Below are 24,405 nucleotides of genomic sequence, written 5' to 3' on the forward strand. Positions count from 1 at the left end.
CACACGGATGTTTTATCCGTCCAGGCGAGGCGTGAGACAGGGATGCTGGATATTGTTGCATAGACCTCGAAGATTTGCTAGTTTATTTGGAAACCAATTTGACCTGACAAGCGTTTATTGTCCGAAGTTTTGTGTTTTATTATGGACATTGCGATAGAAGCGAGTGATGATGTCAATAGACGATGAACTATTGGACAGAATGAGTCAATCCAGTATAGTAAACATCAAAATTGACTTTTCGGTTTATATTCATATATATATTTTATGTGGTATATTATCGCTTTCTTGTAAATAGCACTAATGGTGAACTTCACACTACGCTTTCTTACGGATGTTTTCCAAGTTTCGGACATTTCGCGCCAAAGCTATTTGCAATAATCTCACAAAAAATATAGTGGTTTGACAAATTTTAACGAGTCGATACAACTGCAAGAATGGACGCCGGGAGCGAGGTGTCAACTTTGGTTTCTCCTGGTACCGATGGAAATGCGCCAAAACATCTGTGGAGGCAACAGAGCCCGGTTCCTCTTCAGATCCAGAACTCTTTCGGCCCGCGCAAGAACTACCGGGTGAGACAGAGAGGCTTTTCCGACACGGAGAAGTACCTGAATCCCAGGACCATGGACCGGAGCTATGCCGTGGACACCGGAAAGCGTCCCGGTTTGAAGAAGTCCAGAATGTCATGGCCATCATCCTTTCAAGGACTTAAACGGTGAGAGTACGTTTTTGGCTATAAATGTCCAACAAGCCGGGGGTTTTCTTTTAGCTAGGTAATACAAGTACAAGCACGTGTTTTATGCAGTATATTATAACTTTTAATTTCAAATAGTTTGCATATATTTATAGCCTAGTAATTTATGCATTAATAGATCATTAAAATGTGGAATTTATTAGGCTATTTGCTTTATATACAAAAGAGCATGTACATATTTTTGTCAGATAAAGAATAAAAATAAAACATTTTGGTTCATTTTGTAGCAGAGAAAGATTGCAAGCCTACATACCAATTTGCCAGCTTTTATCGGTACATGACATTTTGATTTAATTGGTCCTTAAAGTTTAAAAAAAAGAATATAAAAATAAATGTTTGAATATCTTAAACTTTAAATTGTTCGTTTTTGCAAACTAGTACAAGAAAAATCATAAATAGGATGCCATCTGGGGATGCATCACAGAAGTCATACAAGTACAAGATATGTGTTTCACGCTGTGCAATGCATTGTGAGAATAGGCAAACTCATCCGAACACTCTTCTCTTTTAGTTGTGATTTTTTTTTTTTTTTTACAGCATTTTTGTTTTCAGTCTGGACAGGAAAGTGTCTGGTGCTGGAATCTTCCATGTTGGAACACGGATGGATTGCAAAATCCTGACACTGACACAGATGTGGGTCAGAATAATATATAAATAGGTTTAAGTGTCCTGTAGTTAAAGTGCAAACTGGTTATCAAATAGCCAGGCAAAAAGGTAATCATAATCAATATTTTTAATTAGCCCAGACTCAGAGCAAGAGGCATAGCTTTTCCTGATGAGTTTGTGCACAAGTACTTTTCATGTCTATTGCTCTCTGGAGAGCCCTCTGGAGAACTGCTGTCCTTCACGGCTCCCCCTTCATTCACCAAATGAGGAATGAGACTGTTTACACCCATCACTGACTAATTCATTGCAAGCTGAACACCAAACGTTCACATCCAGTCCCTGATGGTCTAGTACTTGGTTTTAAGAGACCAACGTTTCAAATGTTCCCTGAAGAAGAGTGAGTGTTTATCAGAGAACCTAAGTAGCAAGCAGAAATATGCATATAACCTTGAATCAAGCTAATAACAGACCATTAGTCACAGATTTGATACCTTTCATTCAGAGCAATAAAAAGTTTCCTTACCTCCTATATTTTTCCCTCACATTGACATTAAGTGGTAAATGTAAATGTCACATCTTTCACCTTGACAGACGTTGGAGATTTTACTGTTTTCTAGGAGGAATTTTAAGGATTCCCCCTCCTTCCTCTCTCAACCTCATAACATAATGTATGCAAAAACAAATCAATTTTTTGTCTTAAAATTAAGCACCTCTGATTTATGATGTCAGTGTTCAGTATAAACGGAAGAAAAACGAGTCCTGCTTTCTATCATTATGCCGATAATTGCTTCTATAGTCCATTTAAATCCATTTTCTCATTACCGAAGATGGATTTCCTATGAGACTCGCGGAGGGGGTGAAATTCAACCCCACACATTTAGACCACGACCAGACTGTATGACTCACTTTTGTGAATGTTATCACAATTTTAATATCCAAGGCCATTGCGAGTTCGAGTTTTCCTTGCTGAGAAAATTGGTCTCAGTGTTTGTGGAATGAAGTTCACTGACTTAACACGAGGAGCTTCGAGCTAATGTTTTCTGTAGTTATGTACGTTTTCAGCTGCATGGATAAAAATAGCAACACCTAGGGTTTATGCTTTTTTATAATTTCATATATGACAGTTTTTACAAAAAAAGTCTCACAAAATGTATATATATATATATATATATATATATATATATGTATAACTAATTACAAAAAACAACAACAACAAAAAAAGAGATCGCACCTACCCCCAGGCACCAGATACATTGAAAAATATACACCTTAAACGAAGACATGTGTAATCAAACAAAACATTAAAGATGGAGTGAAGGAATAAAACCATGAAGCTATCAATTCAACCCCTTAAAAAGATACCTAGGGAAAGGGGCCCCAGATTTTATTAAATTATTATGATCTAGCATTAATAGAGCAGATATGAATTAGTTTCAGTCGCTCTTTTGACTAGGATTTTAGACTAAAACTTTCATTGCAGTTACCTTTTTGCAATGCTTTTTAATGGAATTGATCTGTTTTATAATGCCATTTCTATGCTCATTGATGTAGTATGCTGTTAAATGGATTGTAAAACAGTGCTTTGGTTGTTTTTACATGTTTGAAGGACTATGTGAGAAGATCTTTTTGTAAATTATGACTGAACCTTTCTGTTTTTTGCCGCTTTTATGCATTGTCTCGAGGAACTGGCTTAAAAGGATCCAATATCTGTGCACCATGCACATGTGTCGGCTGATCCCAAGAGCTCATTGTCGCACTGGTCTCTGGAAACACCTGAGATGTGAATGTGTTTGCTACAAAGCTGTATTTCAGTGCTGTTACATTAGACCTCTCGGTTCGAAGAGTTCATCATGATGGATGGCTTTATTAACAGAGAGATCAGTAAGTTGTGATGCTTGAGATCTTGTCTGATTAGCTAATGATAGGGGACCGTAAAGATGGTAGAATCATGGTGAGATGAACCCATATGCACTGCGTTGTGCACTGCAATGTGTTTCATGTGTTATTATCATTTTATTTTTATTTGGCATGTGAATTTTAAAGTGTTTTTTTTAATCCTTTTTTTAAATTTACATCTTTATAGTGCAGATATTCGGCTTGTCAGGCAGAATGGATTTGCTTTCTAAAGAAGTCTCAGTTGTACAACTGTTTTGTACTAAACACGCGCACACACAGACAGCCAAATCCCTCAGAGACCTGATATGCATCATGGTGCAGAACTGCCTCTAGACGCAGACGAAGCTTTCTTGTTGTCCTGGCACATGGTTGCTTTAAATCCAGAGCGCTCCCGGTGTGCATGGAGAACTCATTGGAGAAAGCGAGCAGTCAGACTGATTTGCAATAACATTTAATATTGATATTAATATAGGAATATGAATTTGCTGGTGATATAAAATTAAGCAATTCTGAACATTGTAATTATTTTATTGCTTGTTTATTTGGCTATAATTAGACTAATTTGTGTGATCGTGGTGCTAGCAACAGCATGTTTGATTCCCAGTGAATGTCAATGGAAAGTCTGTCAAATGTGTAAATGATTTTTTTTTTTTGCGAATAGCGAGTATGAGAGTGTTAAAACACATTGCAAACTTTTTAAACTTCAGTAGCAAAAACAGAATTAGTAAGTTTTATTCGTTCCATCAGACTGTTAAAGTTAAAGTGATAGTTAGACTGATCACCTTTTTTTAGCCATTTATATAATGATGTATAAACCAATGTTTAAAAGCTTTGGATTGGCAAGATTTTTTTTATTACTGTTTTTGAAATAAATATAACAGTTAAAAAAATATTTAAATAACAGTTTTCTATTTTAGAATATTTTAAAATCAAATGTATTCCTGTAATGTCAAAGTTTAATTATCTGCATCATTCCCCCTGCCTTCAGTGTCACATATTCCTTCAGAAATCATTCTAATTATCTGATTATCTAGTGATTTGGGGCTCAAGAGGCATTTCTTATTAATCATTTGAAAATAGTTGTACTGTTAATGTGTTTGTGAAAAGGGTGGTCCTTTTTTTGATAGCTAGACAATTCAAATTTATAGCGACATCAGCCCTTAGAGTATGTGGGGTGCCATCAATACAAATCAATACAGTTACTTTTGTATTCTCTGTAAGTCTGAGTCCTGTGATACACTTCGGATTTGATTGCAGTGATAACCGATGCCTTGCCGCCGAGGCTTTCACCCATGATGAACAGCGCTGTCACTGGTAGAGCATTCATTCTATCCGTAAACACAGGGATAGAGTGTCTCCCATGAGTGGTTTGATTTATGTGCGGCAAGAATTCAAGTGGCTCCGTGTTCACATTGAATTCAGATAAGAATCAAACTGTGGTGCTGTGTGCTAACAGGAAAGTTTTTTAAATTCATAGTAAAGAAAAGGGACAGGTCCTTCTAGGGATCCAGTTATGGGATTATTAGTGAATTTTTGGTGGATCCCTCATTTTCATTGGTTTCTATTCACAGTTGAGACTTCTCAGTGCAGAGCTGCTGTCACTTTTACCTATTTCTTTTTAAATGATTCCACACAAGAATCAGTAATATATTATATAGATTGGCACTGTTATAAAAGAATCTGACCCACTTCTCCCAAGCAAGGGACAGAATTCACTCCCATGGTCGGCAGAAACAAACATGACATTATTAGTCATAGAAAAACAGGCTTCAGGGGGTCTGTGGCACTGAAAAGAAATTTATGTCAGAAATGAAGAGGACTGATGCGCTCAGGGGAACCAATGTTGCTCTAGTTTTTATGTATGCTGGTCACCCCCCCCCCCACCTCTTTTCTCATTTTTATGGAAAACTTTTCAGACTTATCCTTCCTCACAAATGGGAGCTTCTTTTGGGAGCAAGTACAAACATGAATTCTCCAGATTCTCTAGTCGGCGGTATGACCAAAATCTTCCATCTAGTAATGCTATATCATTATTTTTTTTTTTTATAAAATGATCCTGTTATCTTTATGTTTATCAAAGAATCCTTAACAAAAGTGTATCACAGTTTCTACAAAAAGTTAAGCAGCACAACTGTTTTTCGCATTGATAATAAGAAATGTTTTTGAGCAGCCAATAAGCATATTGGAATGATTTCTGAAGGATCATATACCTAGTAAAGAAGGGATATATTTAAAATATATTTATTTCATACTATAGTGCAAATTGCTCGAGACTTACTAACATAAACATTATAATTAAACTTTATTTGGAGTAATATGTCTGTACAATGCACATTTCCTAATATTAAGCCTAAAATATGTTTTAAAGTCACTACTGATGAGGATTGTATGGTCTTTAAATGCAAGATTTTTAAAGTATACCTGAAATATACTTGTAATAGTTCCACTTTAGCTCAAATATATTTCAGTATATATTTAGTTGGACTTCAGCACTACACACAATTAAAGTGCTTTAAGTACAAAATTACATTTGAAAATCTGAAAATAGAAAATGATTATTTTAAATTGTAAAAATGTTTCACAATACTGCGGTTTTAACTAGATTTTCCATCAAATCACTTTTTTATTTAAATCTGAACTTTTAGCTTATATCCATTTAAAACCCATGTGCGCTCCTCATTTGAGAGTCACAGTCATGGACTTTTAAAGGCAGAATAGCACCTCCTGATGAGAGCAAAAAAAGAGAAACCTGTAATTTCATGGTGTAACTATCGTATTTTCCGGACTATAAGTCGCACTTTTTTTCATAGTTTGGCTGGTCCTGCGACTTATAGTCAGGTATGACTTATTTATCAAAATTAATTTGACATGAACCGAGAGAAATGAACCAAAAGAAAACATTACCGTCTCCAGCCACGAGAGGGCGCTCTATGCTGCTCAGTGCTCCTGCAGTCTACCAATGAGCAGCATATAGCGCCCTCTCGTGGCTGGAGACGGTAATGTTTTCTCTTGGTTCTTGGTTCTAAATAAATGCGACTTATAGTCCAGTGCGACTTATATATGTTTTTTAATTTGTCATGACGTATTTTTGGACTGATGGGACTTATACTCAGGTGCGACTTATAGTTCGAAAAATACGGTACTAGATTCCTGTATAGGACTCTATAGAGAGGCTTGTGAATTCCATAGTTGTTTTTATACATAATTGTTTACTTTTATTAGGTTGTGGATTTAAATGTATATTAAGGCATTCTCAAAGACTACTTTTTTTCAAGGTTTATATTTTTTGTTGTTTTAAATGTTGATTTGAAGTGTAGATTTTTTTTGCATTATTATTACTACATTCAAACCTGAACATAAAAAGCACTTTGTTACACAAAACATTAAAATTCTATAAAAATATAACAAAAATTTACAGGAATGCTTTATCAGAGCTTAATCCTTCTGGGTCTGATCTGATTTTAACCTCTTATTTCCGTCTTCTGACTCATTTAGGCTATATGGTTATAGCCATACCAATTAATTTGAGTATGTATAATTCTGTATGTGTGTGTCTGTGAGTGTGTGGAAGTGTGTGTGAGTGGATGTATCCATTTTACACTCTTGATGTTTTAGAGTTTCACCCCTTCATTGCTGTGCAATTTTTTTCTGAATTGTGGAGGATTTGTAGATTGTACACATAAAAATGTTCTGTATTTCCCATTCATTTCCTATGGTCGGACATTTTTGACTGTAGACCATGAATTAAGCACAAGGGTTAAGTCTGATTTTAGTTTACAGTTTTAGAAGTATAGCTGAATCTCTACCAGATGACACATTTCTACCACCATACAACTCTCAGGAATAAATGTTTCTTAATCATACCTCTGTTCTCTTCTGTTTTGATCCAAATGCATGCAATCATGTCCCTTTTCCCTCCAAGGTTTTGAGTTGGTGTTACACGACACCCCTGGAGGATTAGGTCCGGTCTCTTAAGCTGGCTGCTCTGATCCCAGGGGTTAGACTACCTGCAGCCAGTACCTGTGTTTATGACTCATGCTTGGCTTACTATGCCGCTTTCCCTGGCAACAATAGAGAACATGCATCATCTGGGCTCAGGACTGGGTGGAGCAGTGACTGAAATGCAATATATTAGAGATCTGTATGCTTATTATTTGTTTGCGTACGCTTCATGCAGTTTATAAAGCAATGGAAAGCTCTTGAATGAATGATCTAAGAAACCCACACACCTAATATAGGAGGAAAATGAGATCACTGAATCTGAATCACTTCCTGATGTGTTTTATTATTTGCAGATTAATATTCATTTAGAGACAAAGCAAAGGAAGCTTGGAGAGGGCGAGACTTCAGTGTCAATAATGAATGTGTGATCTTTTTTTGACTCCAAACACATGCATTTGTGCTTTGCAGCACAACAGAATGAGATCTTATACTTTCCATCAAGGTAATGTTGTACGGGATTACTTGGGGGACTCCTCGAGAGAAGCTGCTTTCTGATTGGTCGCCTGGCTGTACGTGCCGTTCTCCTTAGAGGTCACCCTGGCATAAAGCATAAAGCATAATGGAAGGTTACAGGGAAATGTGAGGTAGACAAAGACTACAGTTTGAGAACGCACTGAAAACCAGGATTCAAAATCTAATTTAACCATGAAAATCAATGGAAAGATTTTGTTTCAAATTTTCCAAAATACTAAGACATTATGACGTAAATAGTATATTTCTAGGTCACTAATCAAATAATTAAATTTGCAACTTTAATCATGTGAGCTGCTTTGTACAGATGGTCAGATGTTTTTCTATTGAAGCACATGATACTTTTTTTGGAGCATTCTTTAAAAATCCTGGCTAGCACGATGAGTTCATGCAGATTGAGATGTTAAAGCAAAAGGAGAATTTTGTACTTGTCACCTTTTTACTTGATTTTAAAGCTTATAATACAATAATGCAAAATATTGAATTGGAAAGATCTCTTAGACATTTTGACACCACTGTATGTACGCCTTTGCTATACATACAGTAACAGTGTCAGTAACCAATCATCTTTACCTATACATAGACTTGAAGCCCTCAAGGCATTTGCCAACATAATAACTCTGTTTTCCTTCTTAATGAAGCCAGGTGGGAATATGGTCCTCCAGGAACAATTTAAAGAGCCTGTAAATATGATGATGCTACATTTATTTTGTCAGGTGGGCATATGGTCCTCTAGAAACAAGTTAAAGAGCATTTAAACATGATGCTACCTCTGTTTCATTATAAATGTATTGGTAAAATAATTCCAGAAGGTATAGATTAAGTCTAGTTAATTCTGGTTAATACAATGGATTTAAACTGAAAACTGTAGCGGGCTGTCACTCTTTATTAACCTCATAGGAGTACTTGTGCTGAATGTAGATTATGCAAATGAGATGCAAAGACCATCCATATAGCTCAATGGTTTGATAGAAGGCCTATGATTATTTATGAGATGCCAGCTCAATTGTTGACAGCTCTCTGAGATGGCAAATTGTTTTTTTCTGCTCTACATTTACAAGTTTTGTCTGACCTTTTCCACATTAACGGTATCATGTACTGTATGTTTGTGTGTGCGTGTGTGTGTATATGTATATGTGTGTTTGTATGCATATATAGATAGATAGATAGTAGATAGATGTAAATATATTTAAATGTAAAGGTAGATGTATGTAAAATAGTTTTTTGGCATTTATATGTCTTCAGCTTGTGTGCGTTTAGTTTTATTATTTCTATAATCAGTGCTGTTGATAAAGTTATATATGAGAACAGCCTGTAATTTGTAAACCAAAATAATATAGTGGGATAATGTGAGGCAGAATAACATCAGAATCCAATGTTCTCTGCCTTTTACACACAAAAATGGCCAATTTGCAATCTTTCTTTTGCAATTCTTCCCTCTGCTTTCCTGATGATCAATTACCTTTTCAAGGTGCAACCTGAACTTTCTTTCATGCGCTGCTTGTTCAGGAATCTTCTGTCTTGTTTTCTTCTTCTTGCCCCCCTGGAGATCTGCAACAGTATCTGCTCTCTTTCTCATTTATCATACATGTTGCATAATATATATCCTATTAAAGCATGTCAGGATTTTAAATCTAAAGTTATTACATGTAAATCAAAGGAACTGGTCTTTTGTGTGTAATAAATGGGCTTCTGACAGTTTTGGTACGTACTGGACTTACTTCTCTAATGAGATGTCATGGTTTGAAAATTCCAGACCACTCTTTGATAAACACAAATAGAGACTCTTTTATATTGTTTCCTTATATGTTGACGTCAGGCGGTATTTAAGTAGTTTACATCAGGACATAATTTAAGTCAGGCGGTGTGGCTTAGCACACAGAATTGTACAGTGGTAAAGAGAGCAATGCAGTGATATGTCTTTTACTTGTATTAAAGCACAAATTACAATTATTATTATTATTTTTTGCTTTGCTGTGAGAGAGGACCCTACTGGAGCTTCAGGCAATGCACAGCCTGAAGTCACTGTCTCAATGAAACGTGGGTGCATATGAGATTAATTGCTGGACATGAAGTTTAATATTTGCTTCATGCTAGGGGGGCAGGCAAAACAGACGGGCTTTAAAAAGTCTTAAATATTTAGTTTTACATTTGGTCAATATTGGCATCGTAAATCAGGTTGGTGACTAATAGATTGCTTCATTGTTTAGGAGGAAATGAACCACAGGGTGAAGCGTTTCGGTGAAGGTTTTTTTTTTATTTCTGTGTCTGTGACTTTTTCCGCTGCTTGTTGTGATGACTTCTAAAGCCTTTTGAAGAAATGGCTTCTAGAGAGGTGATAGCCCAGCTTCACTGCTAGCCTCCTTGGTTTTCCCATCTCCTTGAAGTGTCAGACCCCCTGAAGGGGAATCTTTCAGCTCTTGAGTCCCACAAACAGATCCATGTCTTTGGGAATGGCAGGGAACAGATCACAGGACATCAGATAGAAAAAGATGGACAACACATACACATCCTCACATTCAGTTGTGGGGGATATTAATGCAGCTGTTGAACACCTTTTGTGTGATTTATTAGCCTCTGTTTAATTTTTTACTTACAATGATTCTTATATAAGATATACAAATATTTTTTATATTATTTGTATATACTATACATATACTAAACATACTTAATTTTTTGTATGTTTGTGTTTGACTTTTAAATACAATTATTTTATAACATTTATATCATAAAAATATATACTTAATAAATAATACAATGATTCTAATAAATGACACAATTTTTAATCTATTAAAATTATTATCCTATTATATATTTTTACATATTTTTATTATATATATTTTTTTATTATATAAGTATATATTTATATAAAGAATAGATAATATAAAATAATTTTAGATTATATTAATAAATACTTTTTATATTAATACTTTATATATTGAGATAGACAGACAGATGGGTAGATGATAGATTTTTTTTTGTATTTAAGATGTATTTATTTTAGAATTGTAAACAAATGGGCAAAATAATACATACAGTAGCAAACGAGAGATGTAAGTCCTAGTTGTGCAATCTTTTTTCTTGAGTTTTTGGTCAGTGAGTGGGACAGAATGAAGGCCGTTGCTGCATGTGTTCTGAATGATGATTACAGTGGAGGCCGTTCATCTATTTTAGGAGTTCTAGCCCCATGTGTTATACCCACTTCCCTCAGTAAAACGTGACCTGTTTCTGGTAAATGCTCTGTCCTCGGTGCTCTCTTCAGACTCCAAACTGACCATGTGCCAAACCTTGAAAGTCCAAAACACCACTTCCTCTTTGAGGAACAGCAACAAAGATAAGCCACTTTGTTATTTTTGGGTGGACAAACGCCTCGCACAACAAATTAGTGTAGGAGCGCCGATGCTGAAATGCATCGTGAAAGCTTGTGTAAAGTCTCCTGCGGACAGTAGATATTCAGAGCATCACCACAGCTTTCTGGAGATTGTTGGTGATTTTACGGACACATATTTTGGGTTATTTTTCACAGCATTTTTGATTTGCCCGTTATCAGCTGCTGTTGTTTTTCTCAGCCAATCAGGTTGATATCGCCGGTGCTTTCCAAACTCTTGATCTCTCAATGCCCTTTGTTTTTAATTGACTTCCTCTTTTCTTTTAGCATCCAAATTGCTTGCTTTTTTCTCAAAGACAGCCCCCTCATCCTGGTTTGTCTGTCGTCATTGAACGCAAGACTGAGAATGCAGAAGCAATGGATATAACTGATAAGACACGTTCCTTGCTTTGCTTTTAATTTATATGATTTAATATATGAAGTACACAGCTGATAACTTAGAAAGAAATGTGAGGCTGTTCCAATACTAATGCTCACATCAGATAGGGGAATGAAACTCTAAAAGTGCTGATCTTTTAAGTTGATAAAACATGTATGTGTTGAAACATCCAATAATAAAAGAATTAATTTGTAGTTTTGTCTCATATTCTATTTTCAGATTTCTTGACTCCACAGCAAACAGAGCAATTTTGTCTTTACTGTTCCAATACGTATGGAGGGCACTGTGTGTGTGTGTGTGTATGTATGTGTGTGTGTGTGTGTGTGTGTGTATGTATGTATGTATGTATATATTATGAAGACACTTTTACCTTTAGATTTTTTTTCTGAAACTGTTTCTAAATATGTTTGCATAAAAACTGTTTTTTCCCTTCAAAATAAATCCTTATATGTGCTTTTGGTTTCTAATGAGAAAGGTTTTGGTGTTTTGACATTTCTCCTGTAGCTGTCTCCTCCTGATGAGGTCACAAGGTCACAGTGAACCCTGCTGTGTGTTCTATAGCGTTTAGATGTTTCTGCAGGGTGCCAGGCTGTTGTTCCTGCTCTGCTGACATATCTGGGTCATTCCATCAAGGAGACTAACCTTCTTTTTTCTAAATAGTTTGCCAGTGAATGTGATATATTATTTTCCACCCTAAATATTGATTGATGTTATTGTTGGGTGTAGTGTAGTGCTGCTTGTTAGTGAATGTTCATGTGTCAGGATAGACAGCAAGTGCCACCATGTGAATTAACATAAACACTGCCTTTGTCATGATTGTCATCTTAATTGGTAACTTTGATTGATTGCATTAAGACTCATATCTTGCTGTGAAATATACATTTTTCACCGTCATGCTGCTGGTCTGAATATTTTGATTAAAAAAAAAGCAGACCTAAGGCTTGTCATTTGTATAATGCATTTTGTATAGAGCGCTGCATGGAGATCGACATTCAAAAGCAAGATAATTTTGGTCTAGATGAGTCAACCCCCTGGTAAATGCGTCATAAATCATAAAAATATCAGATCTATTTGAACTTTTACAATCCTTTCATTGCTAAAAATGAAAAAGTAATGAAAAAAATGTCATGCAGATATGAGACCGTCTCAAGTGTATTTTCTTCACATTAGGAATTATGTTTGACACTAATTCATTACAGAGCAGCTCTAAAAGGAACAGTTCACCCAAAAATGAAAATACTGTTATTGTTTAAATTTTGGAAAAGGAAAGAGGAATGGACGTGACATGTGGCCAAGTCTGGTAACCCATACTTGGAATATGTGCACTGCGTTTACCCATCCAATTGCATATACTGGTGGTCATTTACTAAAAATATTTTTTTTCCTAATCAACCAAAATCAGCACATACTTAGGTAGTCTGTCTCAGATGCAGCACGTTTCTTTAAAGAACTACAGACTCTGTTTGCAAAATATGCTGTCAGGCACAGAGATGTAGTGTGGATTTAACCTTATGGTGTTCAGTGTCTATGTTTTAAATTAATTTGTTTTTATAAACTACAGAGTATGTTGAAGACTGAATCACTGAAGGACTTGCAGGCCTGATATTCTTACTACTTTGGAATGGCAACATTTAGTGATGTATTGTCTAGACCGGTCTTGTCTCAAACTGAAGTGCATTTTTGAGCAACACACCTATGTGTTTCGTTACTGAATGAATCAACACATTGAGCAAATCCTTGAATTAATCACTCACTCATTAAGTGATTTGCTGCCACCTACTGGCAGTTTTAGCTTTATGTTTATCATTTAAAGGGGGGGGGGGGGGGGCAATAGTATGTTCCTGCACAACCGGAGGCTGCAGATTCAGGACCGCAGATCTGGGCCGCAGTTCTAGGACCCTAGTTTTTCCTGACAGCGCCACCTACCGTACTGGCCAATATAGCGATGGCTGCAGTTTCAGGAACGCAGTTCTAGTATCCTGTTGGTTTAGTTTGCAGTAACGTTACTTTGTATATAGCATCAATATATTAATCTCAGTAGCATGTTTTTAAATGTAATTTTTGATTCAAAATGCAGCAGAGTTAAATTACTAAGTGTGCTTTGAGTCACAATTTTAAATTTAAACATGAATTTACACAAAATATAAATGAAATATAAATTTTGTAAAATTGATGTATATCAATGTTAAAACAATTGTAAAAATGAAGAACCTTAAAAGTCTTGAATTGTCTGTTGAATTATACAGTATATTGATTCACTTCCTTAAGGTGAATTAGCTCATTATCAGGTAAGTTAAAGTTGGAATCAGCATATGGAGTCACTAAATTACTGCCAATATTTTAAAAGTTGTTGAGAGGCAAGACAAGACACAAGAATGATTCAAGAATGTTTATTTATATACATATATACATATTATATATATATATATATATATATATATATATATATATATATATATATATATATACATATATATATATATATATATATATATATATATATATATATATATATATATATATATATATATATATATATATTATAGTTCAGACCAAAAGTTTGGACACACCTTCTCATTCAAAGAGTTTTCTTTATTTTCATTACTATGAAAATTGTAGAGTGACACTGAAGGCATCAAGGGTTATTTGACCAAGAAGGAGAGTGATGGGGTGCTGCGCCAGATGACCTGGGCTCCACAGTCACCGGACCTGAACCCAATCAAGATGGTTTAGGGGTGAGCTGGACCGCAGACAGAAGGCAAAAGGACCAACAAGTGCTAAGCATCTCTCGGGGAACTCCTTCAAGACTGTTGGAAGACCATTTCAGGTGACTACCTCTTGAAGCTCATCAAGAGAATGCCAAGAGTGTGCAAAGCAGTAATCAAAGCAAAAGGTGCCGACTTTGAGGAACCTAGAATATGACATATTTTCAGTTGTTTCACACTTTTTTGTTATGTATATAATTCCATATATAATACCACATGTTAATTCATAGTTTTGATGCCTTCAGTGTGAATCTACAATTTTCATAGTCATGAAAATAAAGAAAACTCTTTGAATGAGAAGGTGTGTCCAAACTCTTGGTCTGTACAGTATATACATGTCATTTTTGTGACAACATCACAACAGCACCAAAGTGAACCCCTTTTCCATCAGTTGCTGCATGGATAGAATGGCTGTAGGCTTCAACTCTAGAGAAAGAGAGAGCGAGAGACAGAGAGAGATAAATAAGAAACATTTGTTGGAATATATATATATATATATATATATATATATATATATATATATATATATATATATATATATATATATATGAAAAGTGAAAGTCCTTGCAGCATGTGGTGCATCTCTTCAATTCGGGCAGGGATTTCCCTTTTTGATTGTTATATGTATCTTGGAAAAGTGAGAGTGTACTTGTTAGAATATTTTGAGATCATGAAAATATCCCTAGTGCCTTTTTTAATCATCTGTCCTACAATGAGCCTAATCGAATCCATAAAATCACTTCATATTGGCCATGCAAAACATGACAGAAACTAACACATGATAGCAATATATAACTGTATGTGGAATAGACCTGCAGATTAGGCCAAATTGTAACAAACTATTAAAATTGCCAAATGCCTAATTTATCATTGCAAAACAATGCCAAAACAACAGGCTAACACATACTGCAACTAAGCAGTCAGTGCAGTTTAATTCTGAAATATATTTATACATAAATATGGTAAAACAACGACTATTAAGCCAGTATTCACACTAATACATTAAGCTGCAGGTAAATCTTACAAACCTTACAACAACCATGCTCTTGTCATCTGATAAGTTTAATTAATGTGTTAATAATATAATAACATAATTATAATTTATGAAATCAGAGCCACGAATTAACGTCGTAGTAATTAATAAAACTAGCTCACAAATTCTTAATTTGGTGGGAATTAATTATTAATTCATAGGTAGCAGTTCTCACTATGTAAACTTTGCACCGTTTAAACGTTATAAAATAAAACTTAATTAAATATCGATACTCACCGTCTGGTTGCTGTCCACGTCGTCCATCTTTAATTAGTGTTGATTCAGTACAGTAGGTGGCGCTGTCACAAAAATACTAGGGTCCTAAAGCTGCGTTCACAGAATTGCGGTCCTGTAACTGTAGCCTCCGGTTGTGCAGGAATACCCTTCTCGGGGGGAAAATGCTCGTTTTCACTCAATATCCTGTTAATCTTGAGTACCTATAGAGTAGTACTGCATCCTTCATAACTCCAAAAAGTCTTTAGTTTTATTATATTCATAAGAGTAAGATAGTCTGTACCGATTTTTCCCGGAAAAACACGACCGGCTCGAGGCGTGACGTGTGGGCGGAGCTAAAGAATCACGAGCGCGAATAGGCTTTTGCGTTGAGAGCATTTGGAAGCTGTGACATTACCTTGAGGAAAAAACCATCATCCAAAACAAACCATGGCTAACAGTCAGATTCAGCCGTTTATTTATGATACAGAATCAGATCCCGAGGCTGAAACTGAACGAGAGCAGCAGCAGCAACGACTCGCTCTGAGCGGGGCTCGAACCGGGGTCTCCGGCATGGGAGGGGACGCACTAATAAGGAGGCAGAGATATTTGAAGCAGTTTTACTCACCGCCTGCGGTTCCAACACACGATCGTGACCCTTTTTCGTTGGGATTGCGTCATCCTTAAGAAATAAACGATGTGCAAATCCGTCGTCAACCTGGGCCTTGTTTGTAAAACAAGCATCTTCGAAATGCAGGGAACAAACACAAACACTTGCACAACTCCGTTGATGCTCTGTAAAAATAAACTCCATCCACTGGTTTTCTTTGGTAATCTGTGCAGGGTTGTCTTGCCCTGGCAACCAAAAACACACTCCTTTTGTGACTTTTCGCGACACTCTCGCTCTGATCAGTGAATGAATGTCTGTGCTCAGCCTCTCAGTGCTCTGATATATGGGAGCGTGCGCTCTTCCGGCAGACGTGCCCTTAGACCCATACAAGGAAATTCCGCTCCATCTAACGTCACACAGAGCCATACTCGAAAAAAACTTTCCGAAACTTGTGAAACTTGGTTGCAATTGCCAAAAATACATTGCATGGGTCAAAATTAACGTTTTTTCTTTTATACCAAAAATAATTATGATATTAAGTAAAGATCATGTTCCATGAATTTATTTTGTACATTTTCTACCATAAATATATCAAAGTTTATTTTTTTATTAGTAATATGCATTGCTAAGAACTTCATGTGGACAACTTTAAAGGAAATTTTCTCAGTATTTATGAATTTTTTCAGCCTCAGATTCCAGATTTTCAAATAGTTGTATCTCAGCCAAATATTGTCCTATGTTAACAAACCACACATCAGTGAAACGAATTTGAGAATTTGAGGAGTGCTGGTCTGGTTTTGGTTTTGGTCTTTCCTTGGTCTCAACCCCTCAAAAGTCTTGGTCTTGACACACTCTGGTCTTGTTCTTGACTTGATCTCAATTAAGCTGGTCTAGCAACAGTAAATATGATAAAAATTTATGTTTACACTTCAAATCATAATTAACATGTACCTGTATTTAATTGGAATGGAAGACATTGCAATAATTATAACAGTAAAAGCTTAAGTTTTATTATAAAGAAAATTGTATTTGGTGGTCAGGGATGATGGCTAAACAGACAAAAAATTAAAAATAAAACCAACATACAAGTATCATAAAAATGATCAATATGACATCCACATCTTCTGAGCTTCTCAGTACGGTAAAAAGCAGGTTAGACAATTTGCCTAAGATCTCCTTTGTGTGGAAACAGTAAAATATTTCCAGCTGTTTTTGCACCATATTTTAAGACAGCCAACGTCTTTTTGCAATTACGGCTGCCTCCCTCGGCAGGTGTGCTGTTTTGCATTTTTAATGCATGTGCGTAAGAGCTGTCAATGTCTTGATTTTGCATTTATCCTTGGAGCCTGTCTCAAGTGTCTGACAGTATTACATGAAACAACCGTGTCAGTTTGAAGGAGGCTAGCCACTGTGAGGCCCAGAAAGTTGAATAACAGAAGCAGATCTGACATGCACCCAAAATATTATTCGTGCCAAAGCTGCGAGATGCATCATTAAGGAGAGAATAAGCCCTGCCGAGGCCAGCGATAGAAAAACAACTTGTGTGACCAAGACATCAGCTGATGGATCCCAATAGTGAGGACAAGCTCCCTAAACATTTTCAAGGTGACAACAGAAATGAGTCAAGCATTATCACGTTAAAACAGATTATATAAAGGAGGATCTGATGGAGTTTTGTGTTTTTGTGGACGGAGGAGATGAACCTGGGGAAAGGTGGAGTGAAAAAAGTAATTGTGCAAAGCAAACACTATTATCTGTAATATACTGTATAAGGGATGTGATGCTTTGTTTTGGTCTACCAAGCTTTCACATAACTATCAGACATGTTTGTGATGGCGCAGAATGATAAAATGGATATCGAGGTGTCTAGAAAGGTCTTTTTTTTAAGAACTTCATCAAAATGTATCTCGATGATTCAACCTGGAACCAGATAATAGGCCTTAAAACACTGAAAGTGAAAAATGGCTCCTTTCTGATATGAGTCAGGTAAAAATGGTTTACAATGAAAGTAGCTGTCCAAATTTTCCAGTCCTATTTTAAATTATAATTTCTGAATTGAATGTAAAAATTAGCCATTTTCACATTCAGAGATTCTGTAGCTCTTCAAGTGTGTGAACGTAATATTTTTCCCTGATACTAGTATGCCATCTTGTGTCCAAAAGAGAGCATAATGGTTCTATTTTTATAATAGTGTTGTGTGTTGTATAATATTATTAATATTATTAAAATAAGTAAAATTGCAATATACATTAAGTTACAGCTATTGTCAAAAAAATACTGCTACCTGTAGTTTCAAAGTAAAAATGGATAAAAATGTTTAAATATTGCTAGTGTGTTTTATGATGTTATGTTAATTTAGAATTGTTATTAGTTATATGTTCTTTAATAATATAGAGGATAATTTTAACATAATAATAATAATAATATTATTAATAATAATAATAATAATAATAATAATAATAATAATAATAATAATATAAATATGAATTTTCAGAAAGCTAAAATCTCTAAGCGTCTCTAAAAGCTTTTTTTACGCATTATTAATTTAATTAATTAATTATCAAGTTTAAAAATATGTAGTGTGCTATCATGATGTGTTAAATCTTTGGAAAATATTTATAAAAACATCACTTCAGATTAAAATCGAAATAATATAAAATATATAATATTATTATTAGATTTTTTAAAATAAAATTTGTATTTTATCAGTCTTAATTTATATTTTTATGAATAATACTTGAATAAATTTTTCTTAATAATATACAAATGTAAATATTTATATAAAAATAGGTAATATTTTAAGTAGGTGTGTATATATATTTAAATAGTACAGACTAATATATTTTTCAATGTCAGTGAGTCATTTGTATTTTTTTCTAGACCTCAAGTTAATGGATTTTAATGTTGGTGCTGTAATCCTTGTATAGGTATGCATGTACATATTTTAGGGTTACTACTAAAAATAAAAAAATAAAAAACAAGGAGAGAACCTAGCAAGGAAAGATATTGTTGCTCCTACAAGGAGGAAAGGAAAGAAATAAAGGTTTGAACCCATTCGTCCAGTAGAGGGAGATGTTTTACTGTAATAACTGTTCAAGCTTTCTAAAATGCTGCTTGTTAATTGTGTGCATTGTAAACCACTAAGATGCGCTTTCCAGTGTTTCAAGTCACGTTTAGGAATTAAGGAATAGTTAACCCAAAAATGAAATATTTTCAGTTAAACAGAGACAGTTACAGTTCATAAGTGATCACATGTGTCAAGCAGAATTTTTCAAGGTACTGTTCCTTTAAGTAGACAGTTTCTGTCATTTTCATTTAGTCCATGTAGAGATGTGGACTGAATTGACTTTGTTCTTTCTTTGTTTCTAAAATAAATGGACAAGCTATAGTTTGTTTTAGAATCTAATTTTGCTCCATTAAAAGCTTTACCAGCACACAACAATGCAGTCTAATTTTCGCTCATGTTTTTCATACCTTGATTTTTGAAGTGATGACAGCACAAGGGTATGACAACCTCTGCAATAATGTGTGTGAAAAGATGTCACTTCTTCACTTTTGATTAAACTTGTTTGAAGACATCCTTTTATACCACCGTTCTCTCAGCATGTCAGACTTTAAAAAGGGTCTTTTTATACCGTTGTGTTTGAAGGGTGCCACAGCTATGATTCACACAAAGTGCTCTGGCACTGAGTTCTCCCTTATCAGCTGGAAGGCAGTTAGTCAGTCGGTGCGAATGAACTGCTAAATGGCCACAGAGGTCGTGCAGCCTCATCAACTCTGCACACAAAAAGATAGACACTTTTGCAATTTATGGATCTTCAATATATTCGTGACTGTCTATGCATTTTTAAGGATTCAACTTTGCATGGTTGGGGCACCACCAATATCACAAAACATGTTCAGGTTAAATTTCACCCTGAAAATAAGAAATTAAGGCTTTTTTGCGAGTACCAAGTATGTTTTCCTCCCAAATTGTCATTGAGGCGGTATTACTTATGATTATGTAATTTTGAAATTATTCCTAATAGTGGTTAATTAGATACTCGAGTTTGATGAGGAACAGAGGTGTTAAAAATATCAGTTTATTTTTGATTCTCATTTAATTCGCATTCATGTAACACAATCTTTTTTTTTTTTGTAAATAATTTTTTTTCTCAATAACGAATACTATCGTGTGTAGTTTAAGCTGATCATAAAATCATAATTATATGTAAAATATGAATAATAAAAAGAATAAATATATAAAGAAATATAAACAAATTTAAACAAAAATAAAATAAATATTATTATTCAAAATAAATATAACAATAATTCTGAATAGTAATATTAATAAATAATTTTCATAAATTATTATAAATACAAATCTAAATAAAAATTAAATAATAATAATACTTATTATAATAAAATTATTATTTTTCTTATTTATTTTTAAATTCTATTTTAAAACAGTTTTTTATTGTTTACATTTACATTTATGCATTTAGCAGTCACTTTTATCCAAAGCGACTTACAGTGCATTCTGGTATTTTTTTTTACCAGTATGTGAGTTCCCTGGGGATTGAACCCTTGACCTTTTGCGCTGCTAACACAATGTTTTACTTTTAATTATCTATTATGATTATTTTATGACTTTGAAGTATTGTCTTTGAAATGTGTTATATAAATAAATTTGCCATTTCTTCCCTGATATTATTATAATTATTACATGAAATTATAATGATTATGATTTATTATTCCTTTACTTTATATATCACAGTGATGCAAATGAGATTTTTGTCTTACAGTAATGAGAATTTAAGGGGCAAGTGTGCTTAATTCAATGAAATTAATGCCACCACAACAATATTAAGGTGATATTAGAGGTGATATTACTTTTGATATGACATGGACCTAGACGTATTTCACATCTCTGGATGAGTTCTGAGAGATTGACACACCGAGTGTTTGTATGAGGCCTTCATGCATGAATATTTATGTGAACATCACCAGTGCTGGGTTTGGAGCTGCATTCTGCGGATTAGTCTCCTTTCATTCCTCTGTTAAATCTCTAGCTCTGAGTCAATTCTTACCACACACACACACACACACTTGTCTCTCTCCATCCATGTTGCCAAGGGTAACAGTGGAGAAACACACAGACGTCATGCAGGGAGAAGTGGGGAGGGGAAGCGAACACACAATGCGGTGTTATACCAGTCACTATGACACAACCCAAAGAACATGCACACATTCAGGTGGCCTGTTGCCAAATGTGCATACTGATGGTCCAAAAAAGGGTGAGGGGTATCAAATCAGTAGTTAAAATCATAGCATCCCCATATTGCTTGATATATCACAAGTTATGAGTGTATTGAGAGATTTGGAACACTGTAAAAGGAAGTAGAGATGATAGATCTCAACATATGGTGTATTTTATTGCCTTTTTGATTTTTTGTGTGCGCTGTTTGTTCCTTTTTTTTTGTGGACTAGATCAGAGATTGACAGCCCAGAACTAGCACTTGCGGATGTCTGTGTCCTGTGTCCTTGAAGTAATGAGCTGAAATCCAGAGGCAGTTTTCAGACGGGGCACGTGAGGCCAGGGACCAACATCTTATGAGCACATCCATAGACAAGAACACCCATTTATCGAAATTGAGATTTATACATCATCTGAAAGCTTGTTTGTTAAGATAGGACAACCATTAGAAAATCTGGAATATGAGGGTGCAAAAAAATAAAAATATTGAGAAAATCGACTTTGAAGTAGTCCAAATGTAGTTCTTAGCAATGCACATTACTAATCAAAAATTAAGTTGTAATATATTTAGTACAGTATGAAATTTACAAAGTATCTTCATGGAACATGATCTTTATTAATATCCTAGTGATTTTTTAAATAAAAAATAAAATAAAAAAAGTTTGACCCATACAATGTTTTTGGCAAAAAATATACCATAGGGTTAGTTCAGCCAGAAATGAAAATAAAGCCATAAATTACTCACCCTGGAGTCATCCTAGATGTATTTGACTTTCTTCCTTGAGACGAATTTGGTTGGAGTTATTTAGAAAATTGGTTTTGATCTTTCAAGCAGTTTGATGCAACTTAGCGTGTATTGCACTCCATCGGTCAATGATAATTTTAATATAAAGCACATCCATTTAAAAAAATGTGTTTCACACGGCTCCAGGGGGTGAACAAAGACCTTCTGTAGCGAATCGATGCGTTTTTGTAAGAAAAATATCCATATTCAAAATGGAATAATCACTTTAATCTAGCTTGTGCTCTCTGCTCATCTGAAGTCATATTAAGCCTTATTTCTTAACGAGAGATTAAATATTAACATTCTTTCCAATTTAATATACACAGACATTCCAAACGTTTAGGATCAGTACGTTTTTAGTTTTATTTATTTTTTAAATAAATTAATACTTTTATTTAGCAGTTATACATTGAATTGATCAAAGTGACAGTAAAGACATTTATAATATTACAAAAGGTTTGTGTTAAATGCAGACCTTGAGCCAAAATCACCAAACACCAATGACTTGTATATGGGTACAGTCATTTTAGACACTTCCCAAACTGTTGCAACGGAGATGGAAATACACTTTTTAAATACATAAATGATTTTCCATATTTGTTGCCACAGTTTTGGAAGTGCTTTTTCTGTTCTAAAGAAAGGGGTGTCCAAATACTTTTATCCATATAGTGTATGTACAAGTCACATACACAGTACACATACATATATAATGCAAACTATGTATGTATGTTTATGTATTCCACTGTGGGAGAAAAAAAGATATGACAGAATCATACACTGCACGTCAGAACATTTTAACCTGAGACAGATGCTGTTTCATGATCTCAAGAGATTTAATTGGAATAGAGCTTTTGGAAAATCTGCTGATCCAAATAATTTTTAATGAGAAAAAGAATCGATTAAATATTAACATTACTTCCAATACTGTGTTGTATTTTCACAGCGGGACCACTTCAGATGTTGATATATCTGACTGTCTTAATTAAGCCTTTCTCTCTGTTAATATATTTCTTGAAATATTTTGCAGTATAAAATGCCTGTATTGTACATGCTTTTACATTGATTATGCGTCATTTTATGGTGGACTGTCATAACCAGAAGGATGAGACTGTATCAAACTGTATCAACTGTATCAACCATGACACATTTGTACATCAGATTTCTTTGGTTCTGCTCACAATGAACTTTGCAGGTTTCCTGCGCAACCACCAATCTTCCTGTCCATTTAGCTATTTTTGTCTGTCTTCCTGGATCATGTGTTAATTCTCCCCTGATCTTCCAGCTAAGTCGTTCCTCCTGCGGTGCAGATGTGGTCAGTCACTCTTAGGGAGGTGAAGTGCAATTTTCAGCTCAGGGGACTGTTTGAAGTTATGCTTACAGAACACGGAATGAATCCATGAAGGATCATGGAGAATTTTCTTATGCGTGCTTACTCGTTTTATAGAGGTTGGATGCAATGCATTGAATGTATTTCCTGTTGGACTTTATGCATCAACATTTTATGTAGGGTCAGAATGTGGCTTAAAGAACATGAAAGCATGGATCCATCCTGCCTTGTCTCAACGGTTCGGCTGGTGTAGGTGGTGTAATGGTGTGGGGGGCATTTTCTTGGCTAAATTTGGGGCTCTTATTACTAGTTGAGGATCGTTTAAACTCCACAGCCTGCCTGAAAATTGTTGCTGACCATGTCCATCCCTTTATGACTACAGTGTACCCATCTTCTGATGGCTACTTCCAGCAGGATAATGCACCATGTCACATAGCTCAAATTATCTCAGACTGGTTTCTTGAACATGACAATAAGTTCACTTTACTCAAATGGCCCCCACAGTCACCAAATCTCAATCCAATAGAGCAGCTTTTGGATGTGGTGGAATGAGAGATTCGCGTCATGGATGTGCAGCCAACAAATCTGCAGCAACTGCGTGATGCTATCATGTCAGTATGGACAAAAATCTCTGAGGAATGTTTCCAACACCTTGTTGAATCTATGCCACAAAGATTTACGGCAGCTCTAAAGGCAAAAGAGGGGCCAACCCTGTACTAGCAAGGTGCACCTAATAAAGTGGCCAGTGAGTGTATGTAGAGTATGTGATTTGTATTTTTTAAACATTTTTGCAATCTTTTACTCACCTTTATGGGGTTCCAAACTATTATCAAAACTTTGGAGTCTGTATTTAAAAAAGCTGTTTTGTATTTTAATGTATTAAAAAAATTATTTCTGTTATTATAAAGCAGAATTTTCAGCAGCCATTACTCCAGTCACATGAT

At 35.0% G+C, this 24,405-nt stretch overlaps 1 protein-coding gene across 1 annotated transcript in view; it reads left to right on the plus strand.

Moving 5' to 3' along the window:
• LOC127963597 (cAMP-specific 3',5'-cyclic phosphodiesterase 4D) overlaps positions 1–24,405 on the plus strand; it is a 108,063-nt gene continuing 83,658 nt past the window's right edge. The window contains exon 1 of the mRNA XM_052563589.1: positions 1–712. Within this exon, the coding sequence (XP_052419549.1) occupies positions 435–712 (278 nt within the window). The 5' untranslated portion in view covers positions 1–434. The remainder of the gene's footprint in view (positions 713–24,405) is intronic.

Source organism: Carassius gibelio, chromosome B8 (genome assembly GCF_023724105.1).
Source record: "Carassius gibelio isolate Cgi1373 ecotype wild population from Czech Republic chromosome B8, carGib1.2-hapl.c, whole genome shotgun sequence".
Taxonomy (NCBI): Eukaryota; Metazoa; Chordata; class Actinopteri; order Cypriniformes; family Cyprinidae; genus Carassius; species Carassius gibelio.